At 41.3% G+C, this 17,355-nt stretch overlaps 1 protein-coding gene across 2 annotated transcripts in view; it reads left to right on the plus strand.

Annotated features, from left to right (window-relative positions):
• STAC (SH3 and cysteine rich domain) overlaps window positions 1-17,355 on the plus strand; it is a 74,988-nt gene that overhangs the window by 19,979 nt on the left and 37,654 nt on the right. For both annotated transcript variants that reach the window (XM_075056526.1, XM_075056536.1), the window contains exon 2: window positions 4,336-4,612. In XM_075056526.1, coding sequence (XP_074912627.1) covers window positions 4,336-4,612 — 277 coding nt within the window. The remainder of the gene's footprint in view (window positions 1-4,335; window positions 4,613-17,355) is intronic.

Here is a 17,355-nt window from a genome sequence, read left to right on the forward strand (position 1 = left end):
ACAGCCTCTGTTTCATTCTCCAGCTCCTCTCCTACTGAGCCATGCCGACTGTTTATGTAGACAAGCTGGAGAGGCAAGGGAAAAAGAGTTTCTAGATAGCAGGGAGCAGTTAGGAGCCTGAATAAATTACTGTTTGCAGGGTGGACAATTACCTTTTGTAATTGCAAAGCTAGAGATTATAAAACTGCTCAAATCACTAATATCTTCCCAACTTCCATGGGAAGTTCTTAAACCAATATTGTAGAAAAGAGTTGTGTGCTTCCAATGCTTAAGTCAAATAAAGTCTTAGTGAGGGCAGGTGTAATTCCCATTCACATCAAAAGCAGTGGCACCTGGTTAACACTAGGAATAAATTTCAATAGCTGTCCTTTTGCTGCCTCCTGTTTTCTAGTTATAGCAGCTCAAGAGTTGTGGAATAGGGCAATTAGGAACAGAGGAGGTGCTGATAAGCTGTGCTTCATCAGAGCTTCCAGTTCCCTTGAAGCTTGAACATTCAGTAACTCAGAGGAAGATGGAGATTGTGCTGGAAGATACTGAAAAAAAAGGTTAATCAAGCTTTAAGGTTGAGCTATTGCACTTATCTCTACCTTGCCTGCGGGGTTAGTATGTGCGGTCACTGAGAGTCTGTGTGACTGATAAAATGCTTTTAACTAGAGACAAACTTTTCTTCCCCAACTCTAATTTCAAGCCACAGGAACATCCTGGATTTGATATCAAGGGTTCATGTTTATGAAGTGTCAATGTTGTGAAGTCTTGTGATGCTATCATGGGTCTAGAAAAACTCTTGTGCTTGTGGGAATTTTATTTTTATTCAAATTAAATCTAATTTGTAGCCTTCCTTGCAGAGGAGAAAATGTCAAAGGCTTAGGAGATTTATCTCAAATATGTTTCTTAAAGCCTTTTTGTGCTCGGTTTAGGGTTTTTTTCAGTCCCAATTCATGATGTTTCATTGAAGTGTTGAAGTAAGTATTGAGTGCAGAGCAACCCTAGTTGCAGGTTTTTCCAAAGTTTGGTAGTGTTTCTTCCTAAGATTTAGCTTTGGACTCATTCACTCTGCAGAAAGAAATTATAAATAGTAAAATCTGCATACTTTCTATTGAAAGAGCTGATTCCTGCCTCAGGTGAATGCTATAGCAGCTCTCTTAGGAGCCAATGGCATCACAAGTGCATTAAATCAGCTTATGGCAGATCAAAATTAGGTACATATTACATGCCTGTAATACATGTAGATATGTGTTTAATTACATTTGAAATCTCCCAATAAAAGAACAGGGCTAGGCCACAGCAAACTTCAAAATGAGGAGATGGTGATATTTAAGTAAGGGAAGTGATGCTCACTTGACTGTAGCATAACAATCACTTAAGCTTTTATGGGTTTATAATTTATACTACCTGTACAACAACCTGTCCTTGCTTGGGCCAACTTTTTCTGAGTAAATAATCACATACCAGTACTGTATTTCAAATTCTCTCATGGGCCTAGTATGAGAAAGGAAAGTTGGATCAAATCTTAAAACCTGGTGCCAATCTTCTATTGCCCTGTATACTCTCACTTATGCAAGAAGGGAGTAAAACACTGTTCTGAGAGGTACTTTTCAACAGTACTGAGCAAAGTGTATACTTCTATGTTCTGCATTTTTTGCATAGTCACTTCTGTACTCATGTAACCTATTTGGGATATAATAGCTGCAGGCTTTTATTGGTGGTTTAGGTATGCAATGCAAGCCAAACAAGTAGGTGTCTTCCAGTCTGAATGGAAATGAGTATGAAAACTGCATTTGGGTATTGACAAGGATGCCCACCTTGTCTGGAAATTATTTAACTACATTGACATAGGACAGTGCTCAGGGAATCTCAGAGACGACTATTAGCTTGTGCAGAGGTGCCTGCCAAATCTGTGAATGTAACTTGGTCAACTCATTCTTGAATATGTGTCCTGCTCTGAACATTGTGGTTGGAGATGGATGGAGTATGCACAGTTGGATGCTCACCTTCGGGTGTATGCATATGTTTGGACATGCATAGCCTGAATGCTGGACCGCCGTTCTTTGGAAAACTGTTGACTTTTCTGCCTGGGGAAGGAAAGGCTGCTGGTACATCCCTTGACTGGCAAATGACTGTGCACAAGAGAACGGGATAAGGGTAGTGAATGCAGAGCTCCTTAAAATATACTGCATACATTGTCCAAACTAGCAGGACAGTTGTTTCATGGTTAAAAAAATACTGTATTGCACAGCTTAGTCTTCTTTCTGTGGCAGAAGCAGCGTTTTGAAATATAATTTACTTCATGTGGCACTGTAGAAATGGATGGCAAATCAATAATGAATGCCATTTCAGTCACCTTGTGGTGTTGTAATTCTCTGTGTTTTGCTACACTAATTAGGTCTGACTTCAGTGAGAAGCATTTCAGGAGCAAGGGGGTGAATTATTGCCGAGTTCCTGGCTGTCACCAGGGAGATGAAGTAATCTCAGTACTGAGTAACCTCAGTGATTTCAGGAGCTGGTGACTTAACATCGAAGCAGAAGAGGGAGGATCTCACATTTTGTTGGTGCAGTTGTACAGCGAGTTTTGGTCTCAGCTAGTCCATGGCTTAGGCTTCAGCTGAAAGAGCTTCAGAAACCAGAAACTGCTCTTACCTTGTAGTTGGCATTTAATGACTTAATTGCTCTTATTTCCACATTCCCCCAGAGACTGAATGTTTCTTGCAAACAGGTATTTCTTTCATTTGCATCCAGGGCTCCTCCCATGAGCCCAGAGAGAGTCATGGGTGAGAGTGGTGCATGTGGGATGGGCCCCTGTCTCCAGTCCCTCCCTGCTCCCAAAGTCACTGTGGAGAAACAGCTCAGGGAGCAGAATGCAGTTTACTTCCATGTAGCAAACCCAAACACTCTTAACCAGAGGCAACGGCAGCTCTTTGCCTGTTCATTGGACTTGGGGAGTTTGTTGTGAAACATGTGGAAGAGAGCTGGAGCATCTCCCTTTTCCAGGGACAAGCTGCTCATGTCTGAAGGTGGAGAAGAGGCTTCCCCCCGGGATGCCTTGAGGCTCCTCTCCGACAGCATGCTTTTGGCTGCATCGTAAAGAAAATGGATGGATCAGGAATAGAATCTAGTGAGAGAAGCGCTCCGAGGCCACTAAGTCAGTGTGACAGATTAGTGCCATGCTTCTTTGGGAAAGTATGTGAACTCCTTCCCTTTATATTAGTGTGATTTATGATTCCTGATCTTCATTGCTTCTAACATAAACAGTTTCTAATATAAACCATTCCTGCTGGTTACCACAGACAGCCTGAGTGGCATGGAAAATTTTAGTTGTTACATCACATTCGCCCAGAGAATTGCAGCAGTGATTGAAATGATTTTGCAGTGGTTGGAATAATGCTGAGAGAAAGGTGATATGGAGGAATTACACTTCAGAGACAGCAAATATGAAGTGGACGCAGAGCTGGCTTTCCTTTAACCTGGGTTCTACTTGTGGGCCATTGGGAGTTGACAAACCCCGCAGATTTGTGTAGCTGGTATCCCGATAGCTTCTGTGCCTCACCTAGCACCCTTCCCAGCCTTATATAAAATGGGGGGGGAAGGCACAAGACAGTTTACAGGTAAAGAGTCTGAGTTAATAATTTAAGTTAATAATGCCTTATTTTGGTGCTTAATAGTCTGACAATCAATACACAATACAATATACAAGATGATATGTGAATGTGTGTTAACAAGTATTAATTAATGCATTAACTATCAATTGGCTAGTTAATTATACTGTTACTGCTCCTTAGCTTACTTTCCTTTAAAAAAAATGAAAGAAAACAAGGCTTTCTCAGCCAAAACTGCATATATTCTCTGTTTCTGCCAAATTCAAGAAATTTAAGTATATCAAATATATTTACTGAATTCACTCCTCTTGTACTGCTGTTTAACAGCTGTTCCTGAAATGGCTTTACAGGCTGCTTAAGGACCACGTAAGGACGAATAATACTCTAAGTTCTCCCATGCTTGAATACAAAGGATATATTCTCCAACACATACAACTATTTGCAGTACCTCTTTGCTGTCATACCTGAAAGAAAAGACCAATAGAAGGATTCATCAGGGCTATCAATTTTATTGTCTATCACTCAGAAAGCATATGTAAAGTAGTTTATTTTCTGACTGGGATACGTTTTCTTTGCTCTGAAATTGCTGGTTAAATTCTAAAGTCAATTTTATTGTTCAGGTGGTTCAAGGTCTACCTGTGGCTCACAGGTTCACTTGTCAACAGCACGCCCCAAAACCAGGAGCTTTGCCTTGCTGTGGAAGAGGAAGAGGCAGTAATTGTAACTGACTTTTTTGTTGCAGCTGCAGAAACTGAAACGATCACTCTCCTTCAAGACCAAAAGCTTGCGGAGTAAAAGCGCCGACAATTTCTTCCAGAGGACTAATAGCGATGTGAAACTGCAGGTAGACTTGATGCCTGAGGTGAGCACAAGCACTGGGCAGCTCCCCAGCTCAGAGAGCCAGGCGTCCTCCCCCACCAGAGCCCAGCAGCTGCCAGAAAACAGCAAGGCTCACATCTTCCAGGAGCACATCTTCAAAAAACCCACCTTCTGCGATGTCTGCAACCACATGATTGTTGGTAAGAAAAGATTTTTTAAATCTGTGTGGGTGTCTGTGCTAGAACTTGCAGGATGACCTTTCCATAACTTATGTGAGCCCAGATGTCTGAGAATACCCATAAAAAGGAACTGGACTTATGTCATGTCTGCCGCAGGCTAATACAAGTTCTAGGTTTGTTGACAGTTCTCATGCCTTGTAGACACGTACTGTTATTACAAATTACAGGTGAGGGTTTCAGCTAGAGTCAAATTCCTCTCTCATTCAGGTTATACTGAGCACCAAGCACAAATTCTGTTACACTAAAACCAGCCGAAATCCACCTTGCAGACTTGCGCCTGCTATTCTTACCCTTTTCCACAGCAGTAATTCTAACTCTCTCGCTCCTCGTGTCTGCCCCCACACCCTGCAGTACACCCGGTTCCCATTTGCTGTGGCAACCATGCCTACCTCCTCCAGCTGCCTCGCATCTCTCCTAAGTGTCAATTGGGCAAGAAGTACACTCAGCTGGGTGGTAGGCTCCAAGCTGTGTGTGTGTGTGCATGTTGGCTGTCTAGGACATGTGTTTTGAGAGACCAGGTCAACAGAACAAGTGACAGCTGAATTCATGCTGCAGACTTTCTTGGGTTTCTTCTACCTGATCCCTGCTACTCACAAAACCTCACACAAACTTTATACCTTTGAAAGATTGCCCTGCCTTCTCTCTGAAACTGTCCATGGGTATGTAGGTTACTGCCAGGGACTGACTGACAGACGGAGCTAATAATTTATTATTCTCTTCAGTGTGCAGAGAAAACTCCATAGTAAGCCCTGCTTGTAAGTTGATTTTCAGAGCAGTGTGAAGGCCTAAAAATCCAGCCTTCATGCAGCCTTCAGGCTGCAGATTATCTATGGTGCTGTGCAAGGAGAAGTCAGGAAAGAAGTGGTGGCAGGTGGCTGGAGGTGTAGACCATGCATGGTCACCACTGTGGGAAGCTGCAGGAGTTGCTATTCAGAAGTCTGGTCCTAGAAATCCACATCACTGTGGCTAGCTTGTTATGCACATGATTTGGTCTTCTTGCTACTTATCATCTAGTTGTCCCAGCACAGCAGATCAGGAATAAATTCAGTGGCAGTGTACCAGTGTGAAAGTGAGTGACACCATTTACAGGTTTTTAGGCAGGACAAGGAGTAAAACGCTGGTTTAGCTTCATGTAGAAGTAGTGCTGATACCTGAAAAGCCAGCTGAAGAAACTCTCTAAGACTCAGTTTTGGAGTTTTAGAAAGCAGGCATTCTTTATTGCAGCGCTGGTTGCACGGGGGATTGCTCCACCTATCGTGCACACCATCAGGGCTAACTGTGCAGGTTAAGTACATGTTCTACATACATGTTCACTAGATTTCCGAGAAATGTTATACATATTCATTAGTTTTCTGGGAAATTATTAGCATATGCAAATGTCCTTTACATAGGCGCATTGAAGGTCTCTGGTGGTCTTCAGGAGTCCTCTGGTGGTCTTCCATAGTCTTCCTCACTTGTCCGCTACTTGACCCTTCTCAGATGATTCTGCGCGGTGTGATCTTCTGCATGTTTGATACATCTTATCCTAAAGAATGCTCATTAGTGCTTCTATTATCTATGCTTACATTTTGATGTAATTCACATGGATACTTCTAAACTAAGTTACCTAAAAGGGCTAAAGTCCTTATCTTCTTCAGTGGGGGCTTGTCTGGGATGGCCCAGAAACTGCAAGGCCATCCAAAAGCAATTTCTCACACACTTTGCAACATATAGAACTCCCCATCCACCACTGAGCAGCAAACAATTGGGCAAAGAAACAGCAATGCCATTGTACTCAAAAACATCCTGCATCAGTGCACATCTCTGAGTACAAACTGTTGTCTGTAATTTGTTGAGCTTCCTGTAATAAACTCATGTCCCTTGGCATGGAAGTCACTGCCTTTCAGATAACAATATGGTAAGTTCTTGAAAGATGCTGATAGGATTGCTCAACCCTTTTCAGAGAATGCTACCTCCTTTTCCACATGCGGGTGCTTAGCGTCCCCCATTTGCATGGGGAACCTGTGCTCTTTGGAAAAGGCAGCTGTCTGCAGAACATTAAATCTGATGCAAGACAATCCTGCTTGCATAAATTAGAGAATTGAATGTATGAGGCCTGATTTCATCCTCTCTGCACCACAGCTCTACTGAATCCATGGAAACACAGGAGTTTTGATCCCAGATTTTTTGATGTTATTTTCCAGTCTTTTAAGGGTTTTTTTCTCCTTTAAGTGGTAGAACGGGTCAAAGGGAGAAGGCATAAAGCATCAATATCAGGGAAGTTCATAGTCCAGAGATTGAAAGGAAGTCTGGAAGGTAGGCAGTTAGTTGAAATAACTTTATGTATGGAGGCAGGCCCAGAACTTGTCTCCTTCTGTAATGCAGATGGACGTTCTATCAAAGCTTAGTTTCACAAATATATACTGCAAATATAAGTCCTTTGCATTTCTGACAGCTTCTCATGAAGTTGCATGGAGATTAGTATCATCACAAATCTGCACAACTCAGCAATACTGTTTCAAAACACTGCTGCTCAAGACATTATTACTGGCAGCAAACTTTGCAGGAAGTAACTCCAATTCCTAAACACCCGTGCCCTTTTGCTTTGCTGTGCAATCTGTGTCCCACCTGGGATAGGAAAGTCCTGAAGCATAGCTATAAGCTTCAAAATATCAGCTTTAACTCCACCTGCCTTCTGAACTTTTTTTGTTCTTTTCTATCCTCTGGGGCTTCCTTTTTCTCTTCTGTATCTTAGCCATTTCATTAGAGAAAGAAGCCTTTGATAATTGCTGAAGAAGCTAATGCAACCTATTGTCTGGTGGCAGGCTGAGTCAGGTGAATTGCTCTGACCTCCTCCAGCTCATCTTTGCTTGGACGTATGGCAGAAAAGATGTTACGAGTTTTACCTTATAATGCCTTAGAGTCTAAATGCCCTGATTCTCATAGACAGACGTCTAGTCTATTCTTGTAATCCTCTCTCTTTGATCCTTACTGCAGTCATGGCTGGTTTCACTGTATTGTGTTTTAAGCAGCATGGGAGATCTGGATGTTAGTGTTTGCAGCTCAATTAATCCACATAAGTTATGCAACTGTTGGTTATGGGGATGGTGAAGTAAAATAGGCAGCTTTTCAGGAAATCGTGTCAAGCCTGCTCCCCAAAGTAGACTCAGAAAAATTCACTTCTGTGCAGAGACTCTGAATTTACATGTAACATGGAGCCTATTTGTTCTCTCTGTTTGCATTTTTCACAGGCAGTGACATTTGAGAGTAACAAGTCTATGGCTTTAAATTCCTTATTGATGAGAATAAAGGCAAAGACAGATACATGTTTTGAAGACTGGGGGAAAGAGTCCAGGAAAATCCTGGCTTGACTTTAGATGGTTTCAGTTTTGCCACCAAGAATGATTCTAGGTTCACCTTAAATGACTCTCTGTTCTATGAACTAAGCAGCTCTGTTTGGTACAGGGCAGCATGAGGAACTGTGCATAGCATGTACACGCTTCAGTCTGACTAGCATGGCAGAATCTGTCTGTAGCTTCAGAGTGAACAGGACACTCGGAGCAGAGGCAGCAGGCTCCCTGTGCTGCTCTTTTCACAGCAAAATTAAAGTGAAGGAACATGAAACATTGTCTTCCTACAAAAAATATGCGCATCATCTCTCCTTGATTGTTAGGCCCTATAAGCCAAATGTTGCCATTGGGATATAGCACGTGTGCCTGTTTGTTCATTTGACAAGTCATAAGATGAAAGCCAAATACATGTTATTGATTTCAGCATTCAGAGGAAGGTATTTGCTAGGATCAGTATAATGCAAACTTACTCATTCAAATGCTTTTCATGCATCCCAGAGTGCAATGCAACATATTCAAAAGAAACTCCGTTTATTGGTTCAATTTCAAAAAAGAAAAAGCAGTATTAATAGTGTGCTTCATACCTCAAATTAAAGACAGGAGTCAAAGTGTTCCTACTAACTGTACTAGACTGGGGCTAAAGTTCCACCTCGGTAAGCAGAAGGAAAATTTTATATAGAAGCAGTAGTTTTCTGCCAAATGAAAAAAGGGAGAAAATTTCAGATTCAAAGGAGCTCTGAGGAGAGCATGGAGGATGCATTTTACATTGATAGGGCCTTCTTGCAGCATCAAGTACTCCAATACAATCATCAGTTCTTATACAGAAGTCAACAGTAATAATTCACGTAATTTCAGAGCAAATCAATAGTATGCTGGAGCAGACTCTGCACTCCTTTCTGCTGCTCACTGTTCTGCTGCTGTGACCTCCAAGTGTTGGTTAGTATAGGAGTGAAGTTTCCGCTCCATGGTGGGTTACATATTTTCCTAAATATATCCACCCATGAACATCTTCTCACAGTATGATTCCTGGAAACACTTTCATTTGCTGTACTTACTAGTAGTATTTTGAAAATGGAAGTATCTTGTGGAAGGTATCACTAGGTGATTATTTAGAAGACACTGGTTTGTTTATTTTAAATCACTGTGAAAAGAAAATCAAGTCAGAACATCTCTGAGTTTGCTTTGTGTTATCTACCGTTTTCTGCATTTAGCAAGGATGTGGTAAGCTTTGGCAATTTCCAATAAGGGGAGGCAAAACTGCGTGGCACCAGCAAAGACAGAAACTATTAAATTAATGTTGCATCAGGTTAGAGTCTTAAACTATGCTGATCAGAAGCAAGTTCTTGCTCTTCATCAGTCTCTGGTGTATCATCAGTCATCTCTGTGATACTTTACTCTTGAAGAAAAAATGATGTCAGTACTCTTGAAAAACATTGTGTATTTTAAAAAAACCTCCATCCGTAGAATTCTCAACATTTTACTCATTTGCAGTTCGTTTCCTGTGCTGACTCACATGGAAAAAATGTTTTTTTCCACACATTCCAAGCATATTACATGCAATTAATGTATTCCCATCTAAGTCAAATATAAGTAGTGTAGCAAAGTGTAAGCCGCTTTGCTTTTAAAAATAGCTGACTTTAAAGTCAGACCTTTAAAGCTGTGTTTTAAAGAAATAGCTGCTCATTTATAACAACATTGTTGTACGTTTCTTTGTGTTTCAGAAGTGTACTTAGCAGTTTCATTCCATACTTAACCCGAATTCTGACACAGAATTTTGACAAACCACCTGTTTTATTGACATACCTGTTGGGGTTTCTTTGCCTGGAAAGACACACTAGAGGGCTACAAACTTTCAGAAAGGCCAGACAAAATTGTGGTCTGCAATGTCCAATAATCGTCAAAAACAGGTCCTTCTGGATCATGCCATCACTGGCTTAGGTACCTGAGATATATGCATTTATAGCTGGTCTCAGGGCAATTGAGTTTCTGGTTTGGATGCAGATTCTCCAGACCTTTGCAGCTCTGGAGGTAAATAACTCAGTACCTGCCTTCTCAGGGAGCTAACTAGGTTGCAGTCAGAGAAACCTGTAGAAAACAAACAAGCAAGCAAAAAGATAAAACCTAAAATAAACCCCTAGCACAGTTTACTTCCAGTCCTCTAATCAGCAGTGCTTAAGCAGTGAAATTGTGCTATCCTTTCAGTATTGACTCACTCCTATCACCGCCTATTCTGGTTTAGCCAGTCATTCTGGAGTTTCAAACAAACAACAAAGTGCCATGAATAATTCTTTCTGGCCACATATTTTAAAAACAGCCTGTATTTCTTTATTTCACTGTGCTACTGTGGCTACTAGAACTTTCAACCTCTTTTATCCCCAAAGCTGTAATGCAACATCCTCCATAAAGCTAGGCTCAAAGTTGTTAAACTGGCCCAGCTTTTCAAATGCAGAGGAATGAAGGAAAGAATGGATCTGGATTGGAGCTATGGCCCCCCTTTTTGTTAGTCGCTACATCAGAACATCTTCTCTTAGACTATCGGTAACTGCGAGTAATAAGTAAAGGAAAAACTCCATAGTTTGAAAAAGGGTTTATGTAACTGTAATTTATGTGGATGTTTATTAAATATAGCAAAATTTCACAGGAACTATGACACAGTGCTTTCTGCCTCCAGTCTAATCAGCTCCCTCATAAAGATTATTCTTGACTTTTTTTAAGCTTGCTGCCTCACTTCATTAGGTAGGCATTCTGGTTTGATCCAAGCCTGCCTTTATTTGGCATTATCCAGGTAGACAAGGGTGCGATAAACAGTCACAGGTTGATGACCTCTGCTTGGCAGCTAGACAAAGTAGAAGTACTCCTGGGAAGCGTGACTGTAACTGAAGCTGTGTTTCCAAGGCTATGGTAGTTTGGAGCACTCCTCCAGAGTCTTAAAACAACAAAAAAACTAAAAAAGAAAAAGAAAGCATTTTTATTTACTAAGGATTTTCTTGCAGGATAAAAGAAAAAATGTTATTCATTCAGCGTTCACCCTGCCCTCCATTGCCCCAGATGACCTTGGGGGAAGAGATCCATGTTGCCACTGCATCAACATGGGAGTTGTCCCCTGTAGAGAAGGGTAAAGAGCTGCCAGTGAGGAGGAGATGCCTCTGGAGCAGCTTGTGGAGGTGATTCCATGTCCACCTCTCCAAAGGGCTTGTGCAGTCACAGCTGAGCCTTCCTAGGTCTATATTTCCAGATGATAGACTATTACAGTATAAAATAGTGTGTGTGTGTGTGAATGGTGTTTATTATTAATGCAAGAGGGCAAAGAGTTTCCTTATGGAAAGAGGTTTTCAAAAGCAGCTGAATTCAGCCTCCTTTGGTTTTAATTGTGAGGCAAAGGGGCAATTGTGTAACCTTGTCTGTGACTGGTACCAGGTGCCATCCCATATGTTATTAAATAGCCTAAAGTCCCTGTCTCTCCCTCCTTCTTCCCTCCAGTAAATCCACTCCTGGATTTAGGAGACTTAGGTTCTCGCTCCAATTGATGCTGAATGGCTCTGGGCACCTAAATCCTCTAGCACTTTTGAGAATCATTGTGAGTGAGAATTACTTTGGTCCCCTCTGACCTGCTGTGCTAGGGTTTAGGGCAAACAAAAACATTGTATTTTTTAACACACATCTGAAAAAAAATTGATGCAAAATAATAATTTTAACATATCTGTTAGCTTGAAATTGAACCTGGTTTCTCCTATGGTACCTTTCTTGAGTTAATAACTCTCCATAAGCATAGACCTTGCCACTTTTGAGAGGAGGCCTGTAAGAAGAGCTAAACAAAAGCCTTCTGGAAATATGAAGTTAAGCACCACATTAATAAAACTGTACAGTATGCAGTTAACTGTTAGTTACGGACTAGTCAGGTATAGATAATGTCATCTGGACTCTGCAAAATTTCTAGAAAGTGGATAGTTTGTCTATTAAAATACATAAAGTGGGGATGAACAGATGGAAAGAGGCTGAAACCCGTATGGTACACACAATTTAGGTGTGCTCCATTAGTATGTCTTCTATTTTTAATAAGCATGACAAAAAGTACCCAATTCATACAGCCCCATGTTTGTAAAGTAGCTACAGAGGGCCACACATTATCCCTGCATTAAATTAATATTTTTCATTGGTGACAAAGAGTTTAACATACTTTAAAGCAAATATTGAAAAGCAAATATTTAGTCTATTTATCCCCTGGGAGGGCTTCCTCCTCTGAGATTAAGCAAGAATGTTATCAGTAAATTGGATAATCAGGAACTGCTTAGCTGCGAAAAGAGGGTGGAAATATATTTTAAATTCTAATTTGTCCTTGAACAGCATCAAGCATGTTTCACATTTGTTACTAGATAATTTTCAAGCTCACTGTAATTTTGGGGAAATTGCTATTAATATGAAACTGCAGTTAATCCTCAGTGAAAAGAGACTTTAAAGATATTGACCAACATTTGCTGCCTAATTAGATGGAAAGCAATAAAAATTTCCAGCCCATTTACAATCAGTATTTTAATATGATGATAGCCAAGATGATTTTTGACCAAAAACTACTTCGAAAAACACCAAACACCCTAATCAGTAGCAGTCATTGCTCCTGATTTCAGCCCTGGTGAAGAACATAAGGGTAAGCTTAAGGTTTGTTAAAGACCTAGGGATGAAGCAGAATACATGATTTCTTTTTTTTATGTCCTGCTATCTTCTTTTCCTGAGCTTATATGAGACATTGGGTGTTTTCAGATAAGCAAACTAAAGGCATCTTCTTTGAAGCTGACCTTCCAGTAAAAACATTATTTTTCTACTTAGAGTCTTTGTCTACCAGAGTATCACTGTTACGTGGATAATTACATTGCCACATAGCTGACAAAAGCATCATCAAGAAGGGAAATTATTAGGAGCTTCACCTTACTATGAGTTGCAGAAGCCATAAAATGAGGCAATTAGCAGAAATGCTTTTGCAAGAAATAGAGCATTGCCATCATGTAGAGTAAAATGCCTACCCACAGTTGCTTGTTGCTGTCCTTAATATAGAAGGATGTCTCAGAGAGCAATGATCCTTGTGGCTCACATGGAGCATTGCATGATCTTTCTGCTTTGGTAATATGAATGCAAGTAAATGCAACTTTAGTAATTATCTTCTCTAAACTGCCTAAATTTTAGTTTTCCAGGTATACACAATCTATAACTTTTTTCCTCTTTGGCATAAGTTTATCTTACATGCTGGAGGATGCTGCACACACATGGATCCCCTCCCTGACTTCTAATTCTGAAGACATGCTCTGCAGTTGAAAATTGTAATTACATTGTAGTTTCCTTTATAACATGCAAGCAGCGATCTTGGAAAATCTTGAAACATTTTGTTTTGACCACTAGATTATTTCCTGCTTAATAGAAGGGTTGGAAGCAAGCAAACAAGAAAAAAAAAAAAAAGGTGGCTATGTCTTCTTCCCGCAACAATTCCACTTTCCCAGCCAAAAGAGGAAATGGCATATGGCTGGTATAATCCCTGAGCCAGTGTGAACTATAACATCACAGTCAGCATGTTCCTGATTGCCTTCCTCGGCAATCACAAAAGAAAGGCTGTAGATTTACTGCACAGGAAGATCCCTCCAAATGAGGATTGGGTGTATTGATGAGGGAACTTGTATTTGCAGTGCTTATATTGCCTGTTTTTCTAGCTGCACCTCTCAGAAGTGTAGCAATTTTTCATATCTGAAGATCTGTGGCACCTGAAACTCTCCAGACAGGCTTTGTGCTGCCCCAGGTCTTTTTTTGTAAGGCATGGGGATGAATTTTTAACATTGCTGGTTGCTTACAGAGCTCTGTCATCAATGCACTTGAACTGAGAGACTGCTATGTGCAGCTTCATTTTGTTCCACCACTTTGCCTTCCTCTGTAAGCCCAGGCACAGCGTATTGGCATCATCAAGGGTTCACCTGCACATCTGTTTACAGCTGCAAGGTGAGATGTTTTCTGTCTTGCAGTGTTTGTTACAGCTAGCAAATATGGAAAGGTTACACCAAGGTGCTTGGTCTGTTTTGCTAGATCTAGTCCCTCAACACAGCTGAGCATGGAAGTCCATTTTCCATTAATAACCTCTGGATAGGTGTCATGGTTTAACCCCAGCTGGCAACTAAGCACCACAGAGCCACTCGCTCACTCCCCAGCAGTGGGATGGGGAAGAGAATTGGAAGGGTAAAAGTGAGAAAACTTGTGGGTTGAGATAAAAACAGTTTAATAATTGAAATGAAATATAATAATAATAAATGTAATGCAAATGAAAATAACACAGAGAAATAAAACCCAAGAAAGGCAAATGATTCAAGTGAAAATAATTGCTCGCCACCAACAAACTGATGCCCAGCCAGTCCCCGAGCAGTGCCCCCCCCCCCCCGCCAAACTTCCCCTAGTTTTATTGCTGAGCATGACGTCATATGGTCTGGAGTATCCCTTTGGTCAGTTGGGGTTGGCTGTCCCAGCTGTGTCCCCTCCCAACTCCTTGTGCCCCCCCCAGCCTACTTGCTGTCAGGGTGGTGTGAGGAGCAGAAAAGGCCTTGACTCTGTGCAAGCACTGCTCAGCAATAGCTAAAACATCGCTGTGTTATCAACACTGTTTCCAGCACAAATCCAAAACATAGCCCCTTACCAGCTACTGTGAAGAAAATTAACTCTATCCCAGCCAAAACCAGAACAATGGGATAAACAGCCACTGAGTATGACAGGTCTCAAATGTCATCAGAAGGGAGGACACAGGATGTTTTCTCTTGGAGAGCAGCAGATAAGCAATAGCCTCTGATGAGCAGCTGTTTTCCGTAACAAGCTGATGACATGCTCTGGCAGACTTAACTGCTTAGTGGTGTTCTCCAAGGGCAACAAACTCTTTGTTAGCTGACACAGAGATTCTTCTGAAGAGCAACAGAAAATTCAACACTTAAGATATTGATGGGATTTGGGTATATCTCTCACAGATGCTCTTTCAAAATGCCCTATCTGGAAATTTAGGCTGTTTCTTAACCAAAGAATCAAAAATGAAGCTGAGCTTTTCTCAAGGGTGAGACAGCATAAATGCCAGTGTGGAGAGGATCTGGATAACAGGTTTTATTGAAGAATCAGTGACATTACAGCTTTTACCCTACTTATTCTTTCTCACACTCATTCACTCCCTCCCTCCCTCCCCGCCAGCATTTCATTCCCTAGGTCTCCCTTTCCCTGCAGGGAGATTCCTGCTTACCTGGGAAGGTTGGGCAGAAAGTCATGTCAGTTCCTGCTGTGATGCTGCTTGCAGTTACTGGTGCCAAGCACCACTGGCCAGGGTCCATGGGCATCCCCTGGCATTGATGCCCATGGCTTCCTCATCTCCAGGATCTTTCCCCCATTTCCCAGAATCTCCCGAGGTCAGGGTCTTCACCACCTTCCTTCTGGGCCCCCTTCTTTCTGAGACACTTCTTCCTTTCAGGAACCCATCTCTTGGCACCAGATCTTCTTTCTGGAAACCAAGATCCCAGTTCCTCCAGTCTAAATAGTGTATGTGCATAAGAACAGCGTGTGATCAGCCCCCTAACTAGTGGGTCGGTCTCCTGTCTCTTTATTAATTGGAAGATTTGGGATACATGCCTTTTGTTTAGTCAAAGTGTTATCAACATTTCCAAGCAGGCCATACCAGTTGTAGCTTAGAAATAGCAGGCTCCTGTCCGAGAGGTTCAGGGACGTTCACCCATGCATATACACACAGTTACCTGCTGCCTGTTTGTGTTCACAGTTTCAGCTCTTTTTGCCTATGTCAGCTCCTCAATCTGAATACATGTATTGACCCAGCTCTCTGTGAGATCCGGCTACATGCCAGTGCCTCTGACACACTGATCTTTTTTTTTTTTGCTCCCCTCCCTTCCAGATCTCCCCTCCCCTCCAAATCATGCCTTCCCACCAACAGCTCCAGTTGCACTGGAAATCATTTTGCTAAAACCAAGATTATGTGATGGATTTTGCTAGACTTTTGTTATAGGTTATATCATTGTACAGGCCAGACAGCTGTAGCTACCAAGCCTATTGCTACCCTATGGGTTTCCTTATTTCTAATAGCGTTAACACAATTATAGTCAACATTAATTAAGGTTTTTGGAAAACAAACCACATAGTCATGCTGGTGCAAACCACATGTGTAGATGAGAAAAGCTATGGCTTGAGTTGGCTTGTCTTGTTCCTACTTGAATCCAGGGTGAATTCAGATAATGCAAATACTTTATAACCATGGACAGTTTACGAGTGATGCGCTGAATTATTCCTGTTGATAGACAAAATCTTAGAGAGCAGATCTGGGGTATTTTTGATTTAATTATTTAAATATTTAGAAATAAAGTAAAATCTCAGCTTAACATCCATTTTTTTTTGCTCCTCAGATTGACTCCCAGGCAGGTAATAATATTTTTGCATTGCTAAGCTGCAGAAACTTCTGTACAATCATTTGAGAGAAGTTTTTTTTTCTTTTTTTTTAATTCATTTAAACAATAATTGATGCCACAGGGAAGTGTACTTGTAGGTGTGCTTTAGGCCAGCACTACTATGTGTCAGGTTGTAACAGTGAAGGCTGAGATTACCTCTTTGAGCAGATGACAGTAGTAAATGAAAGTGGTTTGCTGCTCAACTTGTGTGATTTCACTGAAATCAGTAACTATTTCTGGAAAAAAAGAAATTTTAAAACCTTGCACTTGGGTTGAAAGGTTTCATTTGAATGTTTTTCCACATTTACCATTTCATTTTTTGTTTTCAAAACTGCTGTCGAAAAGAAACTGAAACACTTTGGTATAAGATGTGATTGTAAAATTCTGTAAAGAAGCAACACGTTGTGACTAACTGTAAAAATAACTTCCCTGAAAACCAATGCCACCAAACTGGTATAACTGCGCAGTTACTTACGGTGGTGCCCTGAATCTTCTCTAGTTTGAGCAAATCATGAAGCCACTGTAGCTTCTGATGAAGTCCTCCTCAGCTACATGCGATCCAAGGGAAGAAATGGCTTTGGAGCAGAAGCCTCTGTGTGGCCAGATCATGTTCATGCACTAGATTTATGTGGAGACACATGTAGTTATCTTCTGTTGCTCCACTTTCCAGCTCCATCATTAGCTACTGTGAAATGGGCAAAAGAGGGCGGGAGAGGAATCGTGGCCATGGTAAGTCGCATGTCAGCATTTCGTGTGCGAGGCCTATCGCTGCAGGCACTGCCAGTCAGTCTGTGCTAATAAAGACCAGAAGCAACAAGAGGTTGCGCTGATGAGGGAGTGTTTTTGCTACAGGAGGAGAGAGGCAAAAACCTCAGTAAGTTTGAAACAGCAGAAGGCCAGAAAGCAACTGGCTATTTAC

Source organism: Buteo buteo, chromosome 2 (genome assembly GCF_964188355.1).
Source record: "Buteo buteo chromosome 2, bButBut1.hap1.1, whole genome shotgun sequence".
NCBI lineage: Eukaryota > Metazoa > Chordata > Aves > Accipitriformes > Accipitridae > Buteo > Buteo buteo.